Genomic DNA, 19,159 nt, shown 5'->3' on the forward strand with positions numbered 1-19,159 from the left:
CCACGGGAAAGCCAGTATTGACCCATTCTATACCGGGACGACAAGGCAATATTATCTACAGGTGTACCAACGCATGAAACACTATGGGCGACCCGTCATGTTCTGTGACAATGTGATGCCCTTTATACATATAAACGACGATAACCACTATCAGGTGAGCGGTCAACTTAAATTGTTCTATCAATAATATAAAAACCTACTAAGAAATTAAAATAATTTATGCATTTTGTATATTTTTGCTTTATTATCACGTGAATATTTTTTAACCCGAACTGGACGGTAGTAATTTACGAAGCAAACAAATTTACCGAATAGCAAAACAACTAAACATGATTACATTTAGAATTCATTTCTATTTCTAATATTATAAAACAGCGTGTAAATAAATCGCAACAAGCAATACCAATTCAATCGACTCCCTTCGAACTCATGATTAGCTTCCATTTAATCCCGTGCTCAAAAACTGCATAACAATAGGCTAGGAACACTCGTGGGGCCTATTTTGCAAAAAAAGGCCTTCATTTCTTTTGCTCAATGAGGATTTGAACAAATATTTTTATTACTGAACCAATGTTTGCCTTGCCATCGTCAGCAAGGGGTTGGATAAAAATCACCATTTATCCGCCATCTTGCTTTTATTCCAATTCCTATAGCTTCAACGTTTTGATTTGAATAGAACAGCTGGTGTGATCGATTTGTCTTTGTAGATTTTTTCTTTTCATTTTTAATATGGGTATAATGAACTTCGATCATATTAATAGACATTTATATAAATCGAACTTATAAACAAGACTTTAGTAAGTTCACTAAATAAGTATTGTAATTTCCTGTAATCAAAAGGCTACAATTTTGCTTACTATTTTAATTTAACTTAAAAATATATCACTTATGAGACTTCTTATTAACGAAAGGAAATGCATCGCAAAACAAATATGATACGCGTGCGGTTAAGTGTTATTTATAGAGATGCTCCCACTAATGCATATAGACATATGTCTAAACACATGTTTAGATACTGAAAGCAAGCATTTCAATATAATCCCAGAATAGTGGGGAAAATCAAATTGTGATACTCTGAAAAGGCCCACTTTAAGAAATTAATCGGCGTGTCCGAAAAATAAAACAAAAGAAACGGTAAATCCCACACTGCGCGAAGACAATATATCGTGTCGTCATAAAGCTGTCCCTCTCCCGCCAGGCGGCGCCATCGTTGAACCCCCCCGCACTCCGAAACTGCCGAGACGGCACGCACGTGTGTACTACTTGTATCATCACTCTTCAAAAGATTTCAATAGAAATTCAACCTTACTAGCTCAGTTAAAGCTACATTTCACAATATCTAGACTGAAAAGATGCTGTACAATCCATTATTTACTATATCACGTTACCATTAAACACATTTTGTTTTACTCCCTGATCGCATTCCGGTCTCCCTAATAGCGATTGTATTGTCGATGAATGTTTGAACTTTTGTCCTTTTTTGATTAGCGGTTATCGTCGCGGTTACGATTTTTATTAAAGAATAGTCTGTACAATGGATTGTTGAACTGTATGAAGTTTGATCGACTGTACTTAAAAAGAAAACCCTTACTAAGCGCCTATAATTTACATGCAAATTCCAAAACATAACGTCTAAATTACTAATGATCATTTTGCTGAACCAAAAAAAAAGTATAATATTTAAAATGAAAATTTTCTTTATAAAGTACATTGGGTTAAACACACCAGAAACTTAATAAAATTGTACAAAAGCACAGACTGCAATCGTAAACAATACTGCTGCCATATCTGCATTATGCACCCTCGACCACATAACTGCTCCCCCGCGTATTGGTTCCTGACGAATGCCCCAATAAATACCCATAAGGTTATACGCGACACGTACAAAACATTCCGGATGTAAAAGCATTATCCTGTTAAGTAATTTATTTCTTTTTCAGGTAGTGACTGAATGGTTATTTTATGGTACCACTTAAACGTTCTATAATCCTAGCAGTTAAAGCATAAAAGAGGGTGTCGGTGCTACGTATAATGCAACACCATAAACTCTAAAGAATTGAACTTCAGACGCAGACACCTGTTTAAACCTGAGCAGTCCATAAATCTTCTTTAGAGGGTTTACATTTTTAAGGATCATATCTGTGGCTTCTATTGGGTTTATTTTTTAATGATTTAAGACACCATTTGGATTTACTTTTTTATTTATCTTGTTCATTCTGTAATAAATATTTGATACACTTAAAATAGGGTTCACGAGATTTATCGTTTGGATAGATATTATAACCTGAACAATATGTGCCTCCAATGTTAGATTTATAAAATTTCTTAATTGTATTACTGCTGCTGTATACAATTTGTTTAGCTGAACATTATATTTTATAAAAATATTTTACTTTTATGTATTTATCTCTGAATCTTCACTTGTGGATCTGTGTCATCGTCCTCTGAATCAGACCTCTATGCACCCGCAGCCTACTGCCTACACTCAAGAACCGGTCCGGGATCTATACTGGTTACACTACTTATCCAATATTGTGCTAACAGCTTTTCTTTACGGGTCTAAATATGCAAATACTTAAAGGTAATGTACTTTGTAGGTAAGGTACTTTGTTTACAATTATGTCAGTATGATTCCAAATTTATTATCATTTTAATATTATACTTTTCTTATTTTAAATTTTTTTAGACTATTCATTTCTACACCATTATATGTTAAAAAAAGCAAAAAACACTTAATCGAAGATTATTTCTAGTGTTATAAGTATGATTTCTTTGTTCCGTTATGAAAATGATTGAGCCAGTTTTCTTGCCTTCAATTAGATAGTTATGCAATAACTGCTGCTCCATTGCAAAAGTTGTTTTAAAACAATAATAGGTACTTCCAAATTTATGAACAAATAAGTAACATTTAACTATGCTTTTAAAATGACAAATGATCTTTAAAAACAAAGCGTTAAAGTAAGTTAAATAAGTAATTTTATTTAAATGCCATAATATAGTACTAAGTGAAAAAACCTATCATTTTGCCCAATGTCCCATAAACAGTGGGCAGTTCCTACTCGTTAAAGTGCACAATTCTGTACGACTTAACTTTATTTTAACTAGCTGTCTCCCGCAGTCTTGCCCACGCGAAATTATTTAATTCTTATTCTCAGGTTCAATGGCAGATATCCTAGTATGTAAGTACAATATTATAAGAAAACCTGCATATGTGTACCAAATTGCATCTAAATCAATGGATTCATATAAAATTCATTGAATAAATGTATTAATCTATATTTCTTAAATCAAAATATCATAAAATGTAATATTCTTTATTGAATAATTTAATCATCATAGACTTCAACATTCATAAAGTTTTAATACAATAGGTTATTTCTTTGAATTTTGATTATGCGAGAAATCATTTGATAAACTAGTGGCATACATTTCCAATAATATCAGTTGCTAACGGACGTCGAGTGCAGTAACATAACCCACAAATTAGGTTGATATACTGCAACCACTTATCTCTCGACTCTCAAGGCGTACCTACTCATATGATACCGTTATATTTTAATTAAATGTGTATCATAAATTAGTAATGCAAATTAATTTAGATTATTTATTGAAAGTTCTATGAAACACAAATTAATACAGTAAATATTCACGTTATCAATAATGCCACGTTGATATTATATATCATACATTACAATCTTAAACCTATATTTACACGGAGTTAGAACACTGTGATTATAAATTTGATACTGCAAATACATTGTATGAATATTTTAATTTCTGAATATTTTGTTATAAACATTTAAAAAAGGCAGTCCAAGTATTGCCAAAAGATATATAATGCCTGAGTCTTAAGGTTGTCTGTAAGACTTTGCCCTAGCGACAAGACCGCCTTTCATACCTTTACGTATATATTTTGATCTGTACTGTATTTCACTTGAATTTTCTAATTGTCACTGTATATTTTTATGTTTTTGGTACACTAAACCGACCTTTTTATCAAACCGACCGTTTGAATTCATTCTTAAGAACTACTATTTAGTTTTCTGATCTAGCTGAGATTTTTCATACTTTGTCGACTGACAATATGAGATGGAATCGAAACGTGACCATAGGAACTCCGAATTCAAGAGTAAGAACTTGTTTGATTTGTCTTTAGAATTATTCTAGAACTAATAATGGATCCTTTACTATCATGAAAGTGAATGTATAAATTATTGTTTTTAATAAGTTTTTAAATATAATTCCGATTATTATTGATACAGGCTGTTGTACTAACTTAAGTGTTCTAAAATCAAACTAATAACTATGATATTGTAATTAACACGACGCGTCAAATTAATCTAGATGTTTACTTATTACTCACTAACTTGTCTCCAGAGACATTAATTGAATTGATTAATTACTTTACGATACACGCCACAGTAGCTAGTAATATTATTTAATTTGTCTACTTCATGAGATGAAATGCACACATTATAAGTCTTATTACTATATGTATATCACGGATATTATAGTAAGTAAAATTTCATCAATATATGAATGAATGAATTCAATTTACAGACTCAAATATTTAAAATATTTTTAAAAATAAATATAATAAAGATTCAGATTCAGATCAAGCAAAATTAAGCAGGCAGCCTTAAATATCTAACATCATCCTTCAAAGTAAAAAAACTTACTGAATCTTGAAAAAAAAAACAAAACACAAGAAAGTAATGTATAAGATAAGGTTAATGTAACTAAAAGTGTAATAGCAAGCAAAGCAGTAATATATGATATGTCTGATAAAAAGTAATAAAAAAGTTATAACAGGCAAGTACAGAGGAGAGTACAATAAAAATTGATATGCGAAACAAGTGATATCCATATGTTTACTACTATTTATATTCTATTAATGTCTTATTTTACTAATATAATACATTTAGTAAATTCTAAATCAAGAATATTTTGTATCACTTCCATTTTCATTTATAACACTAACCAAATATTGTTTTATGTTAATTTTTACCATTGGTATTTATACTTATGGGTTAAACAATGGCCGGATGCATTCAAAAGGATATGCGTCGGATACATTCGCGTCTCGATGCATGACGTCAGATATTCTAAGAAATTGTTCATCAATTAGAGCTTTATGTGCAATTTTACTATTTATAAATTAGTCAGACTCATTATAGAGTACTTTGACCGCCGTATTATAATTCAAAGCTATTCAAGTCTGAAAATATTGACACTATTCGTAACTGTATAAAACAATGTAAATTTTATTCACAGTAGGATTTCTGCTGCACTAAAATAGTATATAAACTTCTCGTTTAATAGACAATCATGCAAATTTTAAACTTAAAACGCTACTATTGAATCCTACATTAATGACTTTATCTAATCTGTGGATATCAAAATTATAAAGAGAAAAGTCTCGAAAAGGAAAGAAACTCAAAAACAATAAAAAAGCCCATAACATAAGCTATATATTATTTTTAAAACATCTACCCGTGCGAATCCGAACCGGATGGTTAGTTAACAAGAAAGTAAGCAGTTTGAAAAACTGCAAAATACCAGGAAGTGCCAACAGTGAGATTACTATAAATAATTGTTCTTCGTGGAACAACGATATATACCATTATCGTTGTTATATAAATCCTAGAACATACAAAAACATATCACTTCCAATACATAATTATCAACTTTGAAAAACAAAACTGGATTACGATTTTATCTCATTGTTGAACATTGGTTGAAAAGGCATCCATTGAATAAAATCGCAACACAAACCACACAGTATATTCTTTGCGCTGTTCAATATGCGATAACAATAGATGATCTCGTTTTGAGACGATTGTTTCTACAGTTGATACTCCAACAAAGGATTCCAAGTACTTGTGACAGTCAACGTGAAACTTTTCAGGCGATAAGCTTTAATCTAGTTTATATTTTCACTGTTTTTAACATCCAATTGATTTCTTATATATGTATACGTCAATTGTCATTGTTTGATCTTTCTATGAGATTGACTTTAAATCTCTTATCAAATCACAATTCACGTGTCAAATCTGATTATATTTAAAAATTCGTAAAACCTTAAGTTTATGCCTATATGATAATTTGCACTTGGCAGTCGAGTACAAATAATGTCATTGTCCAAAGCACTCCGCAAATATATCAACAAACTTCTATCTGCTACAGTAAGCATCGCGTGAATCGCTAATCCAAGCGTAACATTGCAAAACGCAGAACAAACTGCTTCGCTTTGTGTTGTACTAATGAGAGCCACGTGGCTGTCCCCGCAATGCAGGCTGCACAATAAAACAATGCCACTACAGTTGTGCACTCTAGCTTTATTCCTGCAGGACTAACTGTCGCGTGACTCTGACTAGTTATGGACTACCGCAAGGCGCATTTCCAGACCATTTATATTTATTTCATTCAGATTTCATATTTCAAAGTTGAATGTTTCTCCAATTTAAATTTCATATTTGTAATTTTCTCTGAAAGCCAAGACAATCGCTTTCACATTATCTTGTCGCATAAATTTAGAAAATTTGAATTGCTATGTTCAAAGCTTTTAAGTTGTAAACACATCAGAGGAAACAATCCAATTCAAGTGGTACAAGTTTCTTGTTTTTAGTATTTGATGCAAACAGTTATGAACTACCTGTTTGCTATCTATTAGACAAACATTCTTGTTTATCATCCTATAAATCAGATGTTCTAAATCTAACCTATACTCATGGTTGCTAAGCATTGTAGGACAAACCAGTCTTTGACTAATAGTAGTTCCGGATAACTACGAGTATAAGCGGTGTGTAGTATGAACATCGAGTACAAGTTTTCTATTAAGACGCTTGAGTATTTTGACACAAACATGAGAACTTTTGAATGGGGGTGTTTGCTCGCGCAGTGTCGTCAAACAAAACAACATAAACAGAGGACCCAGTGACATTAGTTAGTTGACAGTAAACTCGCCCTAGAGGGTCTACGGCCTGCACTCGGTTTTGGGGGACTATTAAGCCGATTGTTGTACCGAGTTCACTAACACCGATCGTTTGTACTATCATTACATCCAGTCGGACTTACCTAATTGTGCGAAGACCTTAGGCCTGACGTTCTCCTGCCAGGCGGCGGCGGCAACGGCAAGGAGTGCCGCGAGGAGGGCACAGCGCAGCACGAGCATGGCACTAGTCACAAGTCGACATCACTTGAAGATCACTCGCGGCGCGCGGCTCAGCGCTGCATATACGGGCAGGGCGCGTGGCGGCCGGCGGCGAACTGGCGGGCTGGGGGCATCGGGGGGCGCGCCTGCGCTGCCGGCGCCCCGCGGTCTCGCATGCGTGGGGCTGCGGAGTGCGGATCTCGCACGTGACGCAGCCCTCCTCGCCCCCAGCGCACCCTCGACGGCAATCGCCAACCCTGCGACGTCATAATCGCGTTAAAAAAGCGCCTGCATATCCTAATGAACGTCGACACTAAACCTGCAATTAAAGCCGGCAGGGCGCCAGAGGCCGACTCTTTGTTTATAAGCGATTTCGGGTATATTAAAAATCCGTTAGGGATATGTCGAGGGCGTGACAGTTCAGCGAATCGTAAGGTCGCAATTACAACTTTAATGGTTAACAACGAGAATATGGGGCCGAGCGTGTTGCAAAAGCTCGTTTCCCTTTCTGGAAAAATCTGAATTCGAGAACTTTTACCACTAATTGACTTAGGTAAACGTTTCGTAATGACCAACTCGAGTGTCTACAATTAAATTCATTATTTGCCTTGTTAAACTTTACTTTTGATGTTATAGTTTGTTTGTGAAACACCATTTACGAAATTCAGTGATACATGTACTACGTCTAGGTGGAATATAATTATTAGACAGAACTTCACCACCAACACTTTGACCAAGCATGACAAACTTTAATTAAAGCTTAGGTACTAGATAATTAACTTAGGTCTTCATTTGGACATAACTTTCATGCAATATCAAACTCATTTAATAAATATTTGACCAAATTTATAAAGTTTTAGAAGGGCTTCCGCAAATTTAATTATTAAAATAAATGAGATAACTCGGCGGAACTTTACGATCATATATTATACTTACACAGGTCGTAAAATTAATCGATTGTAACTACCGAACAGAAATAATGTTACAACAAAACTAACACAAACATAAAAATAGCATAACTACGGTACAGTTCTAATATCATGCACCAAAACGCACAAACGCAACTGTGTCAAAGTAAAAAAGTTTTTGTGCAACAGTGGGGGTTCCATCGACGGCGGCGTTTTCATTATTATTAATTGAGCAAAGTTGCTCCCCAGTAATTTTATTCGAACAATTTGGAACTTTGTCGCTGTTGTATTATACTACTAAACCAGTAGGATGCATTATATGAAGTCCGTGTGAAAATCGATAAAATAAACATTTATAGTGTACTAACATGACTCTTTACGTAAAAGCTCTGCGTATTTGTGTTCATGTTTATATGTGCCTATTCTGAAACAAAGTATTTATTGTATTTGAAGTAAATGAATTAAGCATTACGATATTGTAGTATTTTCTTTTGTTTTGTTGCGTATCTTTTTTATACGATAAAGAGTAAACAAGCCTAGACTCACCTTATGGTAAACTCAAGTTCAGAGTCTTGAGATTTGAAGATATTAAGTCACAGTACTCAGTATTTCCACTATCACGTCTAAAAAAATAAATACAACTGTGCTGCTTCGTTGCAGAAATGTATAAGATAAAGTTAGATACATTATACAGGTAAATGACGTACACATGAAACACGCACAAAAGAAGCAACTGTAACAAGCATTTGCTATTAGGTACGTTAACTTTTGCTACAGAGGATAGTAGTAATTTCCCTAAGACCGTATATAGTTCGGTAATTTATCCAAATACCTCGAGAACTAAGTTACGCGTTCGACTAGTAATCCCGTACAATAATCCAATTAGAAAGAAATTTAAAGTTTAAGAGCAAGTATCTCGGGCGGCTAAACATTTTACAACTACGAGTAAGAATACCTTGAAACTATTTTAGGTACTTGAATTTCAACGCTTTAATTAACAAAATGAAGTAGTTACGGTTCCTAGCTAGTGCGAAAATAGAACCTTCTAATAGCTGAATCCGTAGGAGCAATAAACCTTATACTTTAAATACTACTTTAGTAGTAGTGCATAATCTAATAACAGTAACGATTAAAATGTTATGTAATGCAACGAAAACATTGGTTAAGCCGTTAATAAAACAGTCTGTTTTACTGGATTTGTCTCCTTACTCTACTTACCAACCGAATAGTTTTACAGTACGGATATAAGACAATAATGGTAAAAACAAGATAGTAGATATAGACTAGAAGAATAAATAGGTTAGTGTAAAAGACGAAACAGAAAAAAACCAGATCGAAGAATCAGGTATATTTAAGCTAAAAGATTAAAATAGAAAAATGTTCATGAATATATTTTAGTAACTAAAAAATTATGTTACAGTGCTCATATATATTCATTTATACTAAACTAAATATGGAGTTATAGAACAATAGTAAAACAAAGATTTGTTAATTTAATCTAAATCCACCTTTAGTTTCTATGTGATTATAGTATTTCATGGTAGAGGAGTCACTGAGACGGTATCTATTTGAATATTTGATCGCCTTGCCCAACGTCTATTCTCTACGGGATAACGCAGAGCAAACGAAAAACACTAGGAATATATTTCTATCGATTGTTAAATTTTAACAAATTGCATTGTGTCATAATAACAAACTTTTTTATTCAAATCAGAAACAATATTACTACTTAGAAAACAGAATAAAAAGTTAAAAAAAAAGGAGTGACTGTTTGTTTTTTAGTGATTTATTAGAAGATATATTTATTAGAATAGATGCTTTGAGATTAATAGGATAAGATGAATAGCAGTACATAAAATATTTAGCCGGCCCTCGATTTGCCGATTGTCACATTAGGCACCATAGTACTTAATTATTTTAATATATGGACACATATCTTTACCCAGATAATGCTTATTAGGGATCTTGTTAAATTTTGACATTTAAATACGCGTCTAGGTATGGTTTTTCTATAGCAAAAACGATGGAAAATTACAATTAGAATTATATTTATAATATATCGTGGTAGAACGTATAATATTTGAAAATATCAAATAATATTTTTATCTAATCTATTAATTTCTATAATTTCAATATAATCACTGCAAAAACCACAAATATAATTATTAATGCTACATCTACATGTATTAAAAACAACACACCAATGTATATCCATTATATACGTTTCAACTTTTAGTTCCACGGACGAAACGAGACTCGTACATTATTCATTTTTTGCTCCAAAAATAGCAATATAAATAAATCTATATATATCTATATAAATCTATCAATGCCAAGAAAACAGCAAATAGGGTCAGAAGTATAAAAAAAAACATGTAGATAACTGATATTACTCTTATAAACTGTTGATTACCTAAATAAATAAAGTATATTAACTTTCAGACTTTCGCGTTGTATGGTTATTGGTTTATAAAAGACAAACGCAATCATTTAGGTTAATTGCAAAAAAAACTCGTTAATACCCGGACTTAAACTAAACTAAATATATAGCATAAATCTGACTTATTACAAAAGCCTAACAGAAAACTACTTAATATCAGAGTTAGAGTTTAAACCGTACATCAAATGTTTTCACAAATTATATACTGTAATCATTCATTCATTGTGAACATCAATCAATTGAAATAGATTTTCACGTATTATTTAACTATCTATCATTACTATTTAAACAGTATTGACATATTTTTGGTAGTAATATTTTATATATTGATAAATGTTTTTTGCAATTTCTAGTTATGCTATTTCGTAGCAATTTTATCGTGAAATATGTATATAAATTCAATTCTTCTGAAATCATAACACAACTTATTACTGACAACTTACAGTTTAGGTTAAAAATCTATAAATAATATTTTAAAGGCAAAAGAATATGTTGTATCAGCTGTTAACTGTCTACTGCTAAACATCATCCCCCATAGGGGGGGGGGGGGTAGTTGTCGCCACGCTTGGCAGGCGGGTTGGCAACCGCAAATTAAGACGGACGCTGCTGCCCATCCCTCAACCATAAACTTGCTTAGTCGCCTCCCATGGGAAGTTACGACACCCATGGGAAATTACGACACCCATGAGAAAGGAACGAGTGGCCTATTCTATGCCAGGACCAACACAGCTACGAAACTAATAACTACTTTTCTCTACTCGAAAGAATATAAAAAATAATAATTGTTCATGTTATCACACGGAAAAAAGTATTCTCAAAAATAAATATTTGATCTCAAACTGTTAATGACAATTTCGTAATTGCGTGCTCGGCCTGTTCGAGCAGGCGTTTCCTTTTTTATTATTGTCCTACCGTCCACTGTTGTATTTCTGGCACGGGGCCATCTTGTTTTCACTTGGATAGTTGTAACACCATTCAGAACATTATTGTTAACATTTATTTCTAATAAAACGCATTTTGATCAACCAGAGTTTATTCTAAAATAAATTTCATTGTGTCCACGACGAGACATAAATTGGCGACCGTGACAGGACCGCATCAAAATATACGGTCTGGAATTATATATCTACCGAAATTCATCATTGGAAGAAGCAAGTCGACGATTATATCCACCTGGTCATCAACAAGAACAATATAGTTGTCGTGTACGTGCTATCCCTATTGTTAATCAGTAGCAGACCTCGTGATATTCAAGAAGCAAAAGTACAAAAAACTCATAGTAAGAGACTACTATATATCGCTGAGCAGTGACGCATCAAAAGCATCACCTCGCAACATATTTATTCAGATAAGTCTCCTAAATATTCCTAACTAATAATTTCTTATATTTATAAAACCTAAAGTACATAATATATATTAAATTTCAGTATTGTTCTGCTTGTGCAAATCTACCTACGATAAAAATATTAGAATAAAAATATACTCCCTCTTACTAGAATCTGAGTCGTATTGTATGTATATTGTTTTTCATTTATTTTGAACTATTATAAATTATCATAATTCAATCAATCGTTATATTGATGAGAAAAGGGGAAGGTTTTTTCAAGTTAATGTACATACGCATTATATTAATGTCAACTCCTACCCACCCTTAAACAGATTAGTTTTTCATTTATTTTACTTTTATTTATATAAAATAACGAGTGTATATACTTGTATTATACACATTAAAAACATTATAGTTATGATAACGAAACGAACGTCATCACTTTACTCCAATTAAGACCCGTTGCCGACTATTTTCAGGTTGCTGCCTGTATCTATTGCTGTTCGACAGCTGATTATATTGCTATTGCCGTTATCATCACAGCCATCTGCCTGCACCTGGATATCGCCTGACGAGGAGCGTGAGCTTACCCATTTATTATATTTATAACTTTTTTCTAACATTTAACAAATTCAATTTGCAATCAGTGAAGGCTTCTTGTAATTCATTTGTAAGTTTCCTATCTTCACGATAAGTCCTTTACGGAGTTATCAGAAGTATTAGGATAGTAATAAGGTTAATATATTACGTAGTTTGTTATTTTATTATTATTTTTTTTACACACTGCTTTGGGTTTATTATATTACACATATATTAATAATAGAAAATTAACTAAAATAATAATCAATAGCATTTTCTGTTTTTATGTAAATTGCATGGAGTCTACCTACATGTAATTTATATAAATATATTTTTGTACAAACATATACATTGTAAAAACTTAATTTAACCCTTTGTCTCAGGTATATAATTGCGTAGAATATTAACTAAATTTATTTAACTAATTTTTAATAAACAAAATGACTGATCCACGAGCTTCATCTACAAGTATGTACAAAAATACTGATTATAAAGATCTAAGTATTAAACGCAGTTCTATTAAAGGACAAATTACTAAATTTAAGAATTATTTAGATAAGATTACAAGACAGCCTAAACTGACGAATATTGAAATAACCGAGTTATCATTAAAAATTACTAAATTTGAAAGCCTCTCAGCTAGATATGATGAATTGCAAACTCAAATAGAATTGGTAAATAATGAACATTTAGAATCTGAAATTGATGAGCGTGAACGCATTGAGCATGAGTTCATATCATGTTTAGCTACAGCAAAAAATGTTGTCGACGAGCAAAATCAAATAAAAAGTGTAGAACATGATAAGACACGACGCGAATCTCTTTTTCAAGAAGCTCAATGCAGTCTCGATCATAATGAGTGTCGTGTTAAATTACCTCAAATCAATATTGAAAGGTACAACGGATCGGTTTTTCGTTGGCTTGAGTTCAGAGACACATATACTAGCTTAATTCATAATAATGAGCACATCCCACCAATACAAAAATTTCACTACTTAATTTCATATCTAGAAGGTGATGCTGCTCGTGTTATTTCTAATATTGAAGTGTCATCGTCTAACTATAACAGTGCATGGCAATTACTTTATGATCGTTATAACAACAAGCGTCTACTCATAAATCACCATTTAAAATCTTTATTTAATGTCCAACAAGCCACTCGCGAAACTGAAGATTCTTTGCGCTATTTAGTTGACCACATAACCAAAAATCTACGTGCTCTCTCTAGCTTAGGTCAACCAACAGACCATTGGGATACCATTATTATTTTTATTATTACATCTAAGCTTGATAATCGTACACTTCTGAAGTGGGAAGAGCAACGTAATATTATAGATGAATTACCAAATTTAGAACAATTCAAGAAATTTTTAATTGATCGAGCATTTGTTCTCGAATCTATGCGTCGCAATAGATCTGACACTAATAATTTATTATCAGGTAATTCATCAACTTATAAGCATAATAATAATAAACACGCAATCAATACAAAGTCATTTGCTACTACTAGTCAAAATAAAGTATGGCTATGTATTATTTGTAATCAGAATCACAAAATTTATGACTGTCCAATTTTTAAGTCTAAATCCATTAAAGATAAGTTAATTGAAGTTTCTAAATATAAATTATGTCCTAATTGTTTACGGCAAGGTCACCCTGTTAATGAATGTCGCATGGGTCCCTGTAAGCAATGGAAAAAACCTCACAATACTTTATTGCATTCAATTGACAATACAAAAGTCAATAATGCGCAAATACGTGAAGAAAATTCAATGGTTAATTTCTCTAAAGAAGTTAATCGACAAGTTCTTTTATCGACTGCTCTAATTGAAGTTTTGAATCCAATAACCAAAGAGGCAACCAAAGTGCGTGCCTTATTGGATTCAGGCAGTCAATCATCATTTATTACAAAAAAACTACATAAAAAATTATCACTAAATTCAACTCCTATTTCCATGAATGTTATTGGCATTGGCCATAATGCTACCAATAATATAACTGAAAGTTCTATGGTACAAATACAATCTCTAAATAATAAAAGTAAATTTAAATTAAATTGCTTCGTTCTTGATAGACTTACAGGAAGTTTACCACAATTTTGTGTAAATTTAAATTTACCCAAACAGATTATGTTAGCGGACCCAACATTTGACCAACCAGGTCCTATCGATATGTTGATAGGTGCTGACCTCTTTTGGGACATTATACTATCTGAGCAGACTTCCTTAGGTCCAAACAAACCAAAACTTCGTAATTCTGTATTTGGCTGGCTGATCGGCGGTCCCATAAATACATGTAAAAATAATGATATTCATTGTAATAATATAATTGTCAATGCACCTTTATCTAAAGAATCGAATGTTGACGCCCTTCTTACTAAATTCTGGGAACTAGAAGAGCTTCCTCAAAAAACTATTTTAAATCCAATAGAATTAGCTTGCGAAAATCACTTTCGTACACATGCACATCGTCTTGAAACAGGTAGGTTTTCCGTAAGTTTGCCACTTCGAGACTCACCAAATTGCTTGGGTGATTCTTATACTCTTGCTAAAAAACGTTTCACTAATCTTGAGAAGCGTTTTCGAAAGAATCATACATTGAAAATGGAATATATTAAATTCATGACCGAGTATGAAAATTTGGGTCACCTTTCAGAATCTCCTATTAGATTGCCAAATCCATCATACTTTTTATGTCATCATGCGATTTTTAAAATAGAAAGTGAATCGACTAAAATAAGAGTTGTTTTTGATGGTTCCGCACCTTCGTCCTCTGGTTTCTCAGTTAACGATTTGCAGATGATTGGCCCAAATGTACAGGATTCTCTCTTCTCCATTTTAATTCGTGCCCGACAATATAAATATCTACTTACCGGGGATGTAGAAAAAATGTATCGACAGGTTGAAGTCAATCCGGATGACAGAAACCTGCAGTTGATATTATGGAGAGAAGACGAGTCTTTACCTATCAAAACAATGCAACTAAATACTGTCACTTACGGTACAGCAAGTGCCAGTTATTTAAGCACGCGATGCTTGTGGCAAGTTGGTGATGAGTGTACTGATGAATTAATAAAAACTATTATTCAAAAGGACTTTTATGTAGACGATCTAATTACGGGTTCAAATGACGAGATGGAATTACAATACATCCAAAATTCAGTGGCTACAGAATTGAATAAAGGATGTTTTAATTTACGTAAATACAAATCTAATTTACCCAATATTATTCAAAATTCTTCCAACATTGCTTCTCAGGGTAACCTGATTATTAGTGAATCCTCAAGTACTCTTGGTCTAGGGTGGAATCCTAATAGCGATACATTACATTTTCCTATAAATATACCAATTCCAAGCGAAACCATAACAAAAAGATTTATTATGTCTAATGCTTTTAAGATTTTCGATCCTTTGGGTCTGTTGAGTCCTTGTATAATGCAGCCAAAACTTATGCTTCAAAAGCTATGGCAGCTTAAAGTTGGTTGGGACGAACCCGTACCTGACAACATTGAGCAAGCGTGGCAGGATTTTGCCAATGGATTACCAGTTCTGTCCAATTTACAAATTCCTAGATTCGTTGCATGTGTTTCGCCAAAATTCATAGAAATTCACTCTTTCAGTGATGCGTCCCAAGTAGGTTACGGTGCATGTGTATACGTGAAAACTATAGATATCAACGGTGAAATTTTAGTTAAGTTACTTTGTTCAAAATCAAAAGTAGCTCCACTAAAACCTACTTCAATACCTCGCTTGGAGCTTTGTGCGGCACTTCTTGCTGCTCGACTATCCAAAGCAGTAATAGAGTCAATAAGGTATGTTCCTGACCGCATAATCCATTGGTGCGATTCCAGCATCGTATTGGGATGGTTAAAAGGAGATATATCTAAATTAAAAACATTTGTGGCTAATAGAATAGGTGAAATCCAAGAAAACACGCAGTCGTCTTCCTGGCGTTATGTTCCCACTGCAGAGAATCCTGCCGATTTAATTTCACGTGGTGTAAGTGCCGATCAGCTGTGTCATACAGACATGTGGTGGGAAGGGCCCAAATTTCTGCAAAAGAAAGAAGACGAATGGCCAGTTTTAAAACATGATAATTTTAATAATTTACCTGAGCTTAAAGTGGTTGCTACGTCCGTCATTGTAAACAAATCAATAATAGAAATGGAACGGTTTTCAAATCTTAATAGACTGCAAAGATCGGTCGCTTATGTCAATCGCTTTATATACAATATAAAAAACCCCAATATCAAAATATCAGGCCCATTAACTGTTGAAGAGTTGAACAAATCTTTTAACTTTTTATGCACTATATCCCAACAAGAAAGTTTTCCCATTGAACTTAAAGCGTTATCAAATGAAAAATTTTTGAATACGAAATCAAAAATATTATCATTGTCACCGTTTCTTGATAACGATAACTTAATACGAGTGGGTGGGCGTATAGACGCTTCAACCTATCCATATAATAAAAGACATCCAGTTTTATTAGATTCGTCTCATTATTTATGCAAATTGATATTTAGAGCAGAGCACATTCGCAACATGCACGCTGGCCCACAACTGCTTCTAGCCACAGTCAGACAAACTGTTTGGCCCATTAAGGGTAGGTTATTAGCACGAGCAACTGTACGTAAATGTGTACGTTGCCGACGAGTTTTAGGAAAGACGTTATTGCCAAAAATGGGTGATCTACCCTCACAAAGAATTACGCCAGATTTTCCTTTTACATCTGTTGGTATTGACATGGCTGGACCCTTTATTACATTAAATCGAAAGGGACGAGGAGCTAAATTATCTAAGTCTTATTTATGTTTATTTGTATGTCTACGGTACAAATGCGTTCATTTGGAGGCTGTAAGCGACCTCACTAAGGATGCTTTTATTATGACCTTACGTCGGTTTATATGTCGTCGCGGCAAGCCAGCGGAAATATTTTCCGATAACGGTCGTAATTTTGTTGGAGCCGCTAAAGAACTTAATGGTTTTCTAAAGACTAATAATGAAAAATTATCTGAGTTTGCAGTTCAGGAAGGCATTAAATTTATTTTTACTCCTTCTTACGCTCCTCATTTTGGTGGTATTTGGGAAGCAGGAATCAAATCTTCCAAACACCTTATACGTCGTGTAATGGGCAATTCTCATTTAACCTTCGAGGAACTTTCGACTCTTTTTGCACAAGTGGAATCTATATTGAATAGTCGTCCATTGTGTCCCTTATCCCCTTCCCCAGACGACTTCCTATTCCTTTCCCCAGGGCACTTTCTGATTGGAAAACCGCTGAATGCTTTGCCATCCCCTTGTCTAGAAGACTATAAGGCAAGTTGCTTGCGTCGCCATGCACGTCTTGAGCAAATAAGACAGCATTTTTGGCGAAGATGGCAACAAGAATACATCTCTGAATTACAAGTACGGACCAAATGGAAACTTGATACAGCCAAAGTAAAGATTGGAGATTTGGTCTTGCTGCGTGAAGATACTCTTCCTCCGTTATGCTGGCGTACTGGTCGAGTAACAAAATTATATCCAGGACCTGATGGAATCTCTCGTGTCGCAGATGTAAATACAAAGACAGGATGTTACCGGCGACCTCTTGTTCGCCTCTGCCCTCTTCTTGCTGATGAAGACTATTAACGATGGAGACGATTGAAGAGCGAGTCTTCAACGGGGGGAGTTTATGTTAATGACAATTTCGTAATTGCGTGCTCGGCCTGTTCGAGCAGGCGTTTCCTTTTTTATTATTGTCCTACCGTCCACTGTTGTATTTCTGGCACGGGGCCATCTTGTTTTCACTTGGATAGTTGTAACACCATTCAGAACATTATTGTTAACATTTATTTCTAATAAAACGCATTTTGATCAACCAGAGTTTATTCTAAAATAAATTTCATTGTGTCCACGACGAGACACAAACCATAGTTGAACTAGATACTTTTCAGGTCTATTTTTAGATCATAGACAATCCATGGTTTAGAGATAAACTTGATTTTGTAATAAGATAGTGAGTTTACTCATGACCATGGCCAGTGTAATCTGCACGAAACGTCGATCCAGCCTAGGTAAATCATTCTAGTTTACCTAAATGATCACGTTAAATCCCGTCTTTTATAAACTATTGATTTCAGCCGTTAATTGTCTACTGCTTAACACAAGCTTTCCCCATAAGGGGAGTTTTGCCAGTAGCTCTTATAAACCATATAACTATTTTATCAGTATAATTAACCTCTATGTGATATAATACCTATAATAAAGAATTGAAAACGAATATTCTTTCTACTTTTCTATAATACCGTTTTCTTCCTTATCTTTACTTTCTTACATACCAACTTTCTTTAAATCTTCTCTAATGCAAACATAATCTACCAGGTTTATTTTTTGTAATAATCGTAACATGTTATTAACAATATTGTTAATTTTATTAGTAAATTGTAATTTAATGAGTTAAATATTACTACAATTTACTCTTAAAATCAACAAAATCAAGAAGCGACGATTTTAACTTTAACTCCCCATCTTTCAACTTCGCAGACAGACAATGGCGCAAACAATCACCAAAATGTATTAATTGAGGGAATAAATTATAAATAACGAGCGTACGAAGGGGCTGCCTTGTGGACCCTAGATGCGTCTAATATTCCACACTGTACTTAAAAACGTAACAGTTCCTTTTTGTGTAGCATAAAGAAAATTCTCAATTTGCCTGTATTTTTTTATGTTAAAGGATTAGCCAATTTTGCACCGATTATATTCTTT

The 19,159-nt window shown here is 33.5% G+C and overlaps 3 protein-coding genes across 6 annotated transcripts in view; 2 read left to right on the forward strand and 1 right to left on the reverse strand.

Annotated features, from left to right (window-relative positions):
- The window catches only part of LOC113521698 (semaphorin-1A), a 536,733-nt gene that overhangs the window by 470,865 nt on the left and 46,709 nt on the right, over positions 1 to 19,159 (reverse strand). For all 4 annotated transcript variants that reach the window (XM_031910000.2, XM_031909999.2, XM_026907327.3 and 1 more), the window contains exon 2: positions 7,078 to 7,410. In XM_031910000.2, coding sequence (XP_031765860.2) covers positions 7,078 to 7,174 — 97 coding nt within the window. In that variant the 5' untranslated portion in view covers positions 7,175 to 7,410. The remainder of the gene's footprint in view (positions 1 to 7,077; positions 7,411 to 19,159) is intronic.
- On the forward strand, positions 11,349 to 14,154 carry LOC128201785 (uncharacterized). The gene is made up of 3 exons (XM_052899731.1): positions 11,349 to 11,706; positions 12,308 to 14,052; positions 14,148 to 14,154. The coding sequence occupies exons 2-3, from the start codon at positions 12,848 to 12,850 to the stop codon at positions 14,152 to 14,154; spliced, it is 1,212 nt and encodes a 403-aa protein (XP_052755691.1). The 5' UTR covers positions 11,349 to 11,706; positions 12,308 to 12,847.
- LOC128201820 (uncharacterized) lies at positions 14,153 to 18,311 on the forward strand. Its single transcript, XM_052899924.1, has one exon. It carries the CDS (start codon positions 14,180 to 14,182, stop codon positions 18,038 to 18,040), a length of 3,861 nt encoding a protein of 1,286 aa, XP_052755884.1. The 5' UTR covers positions 14,153 to 14,179; the 3' UTR covers positions 18,041 to 18,311.

The sequence above is a fragment of the Galleria mellonella genome, unplaced genomic scaffold (genome assembly GCF_026898425.1).
Source record: "Galleria mellonella isolate WM207_F2 unplaced genomic scaffold, CSIRO_AGI_GalMel_v1 utg63, whole genome shotgun sequence".
Classification (NCBI taxonomy): Eukaryota; Metazoa; Arthropoda; class Insecta; order Lepidoptera; family Pyralidae; genus Galleria; species Galleria mellonella.

Excerpts from the sequence above, each read along its gene's own strand:
- LOC128201785 (XM_052899731.1), top strand. The coding sequence starts at position 12,848 with ATGACTGATCCACGAGCTTCATCTACAAGTATGTACAAAAATACTGAT.
- LOC128201820 (XM_052899924.1), top strand. The coding sequence starts at position 14,180 with ATGGTTAATTTCTCTAAAGAAGTTAATCGACAAGTTCTTTTATCGACT.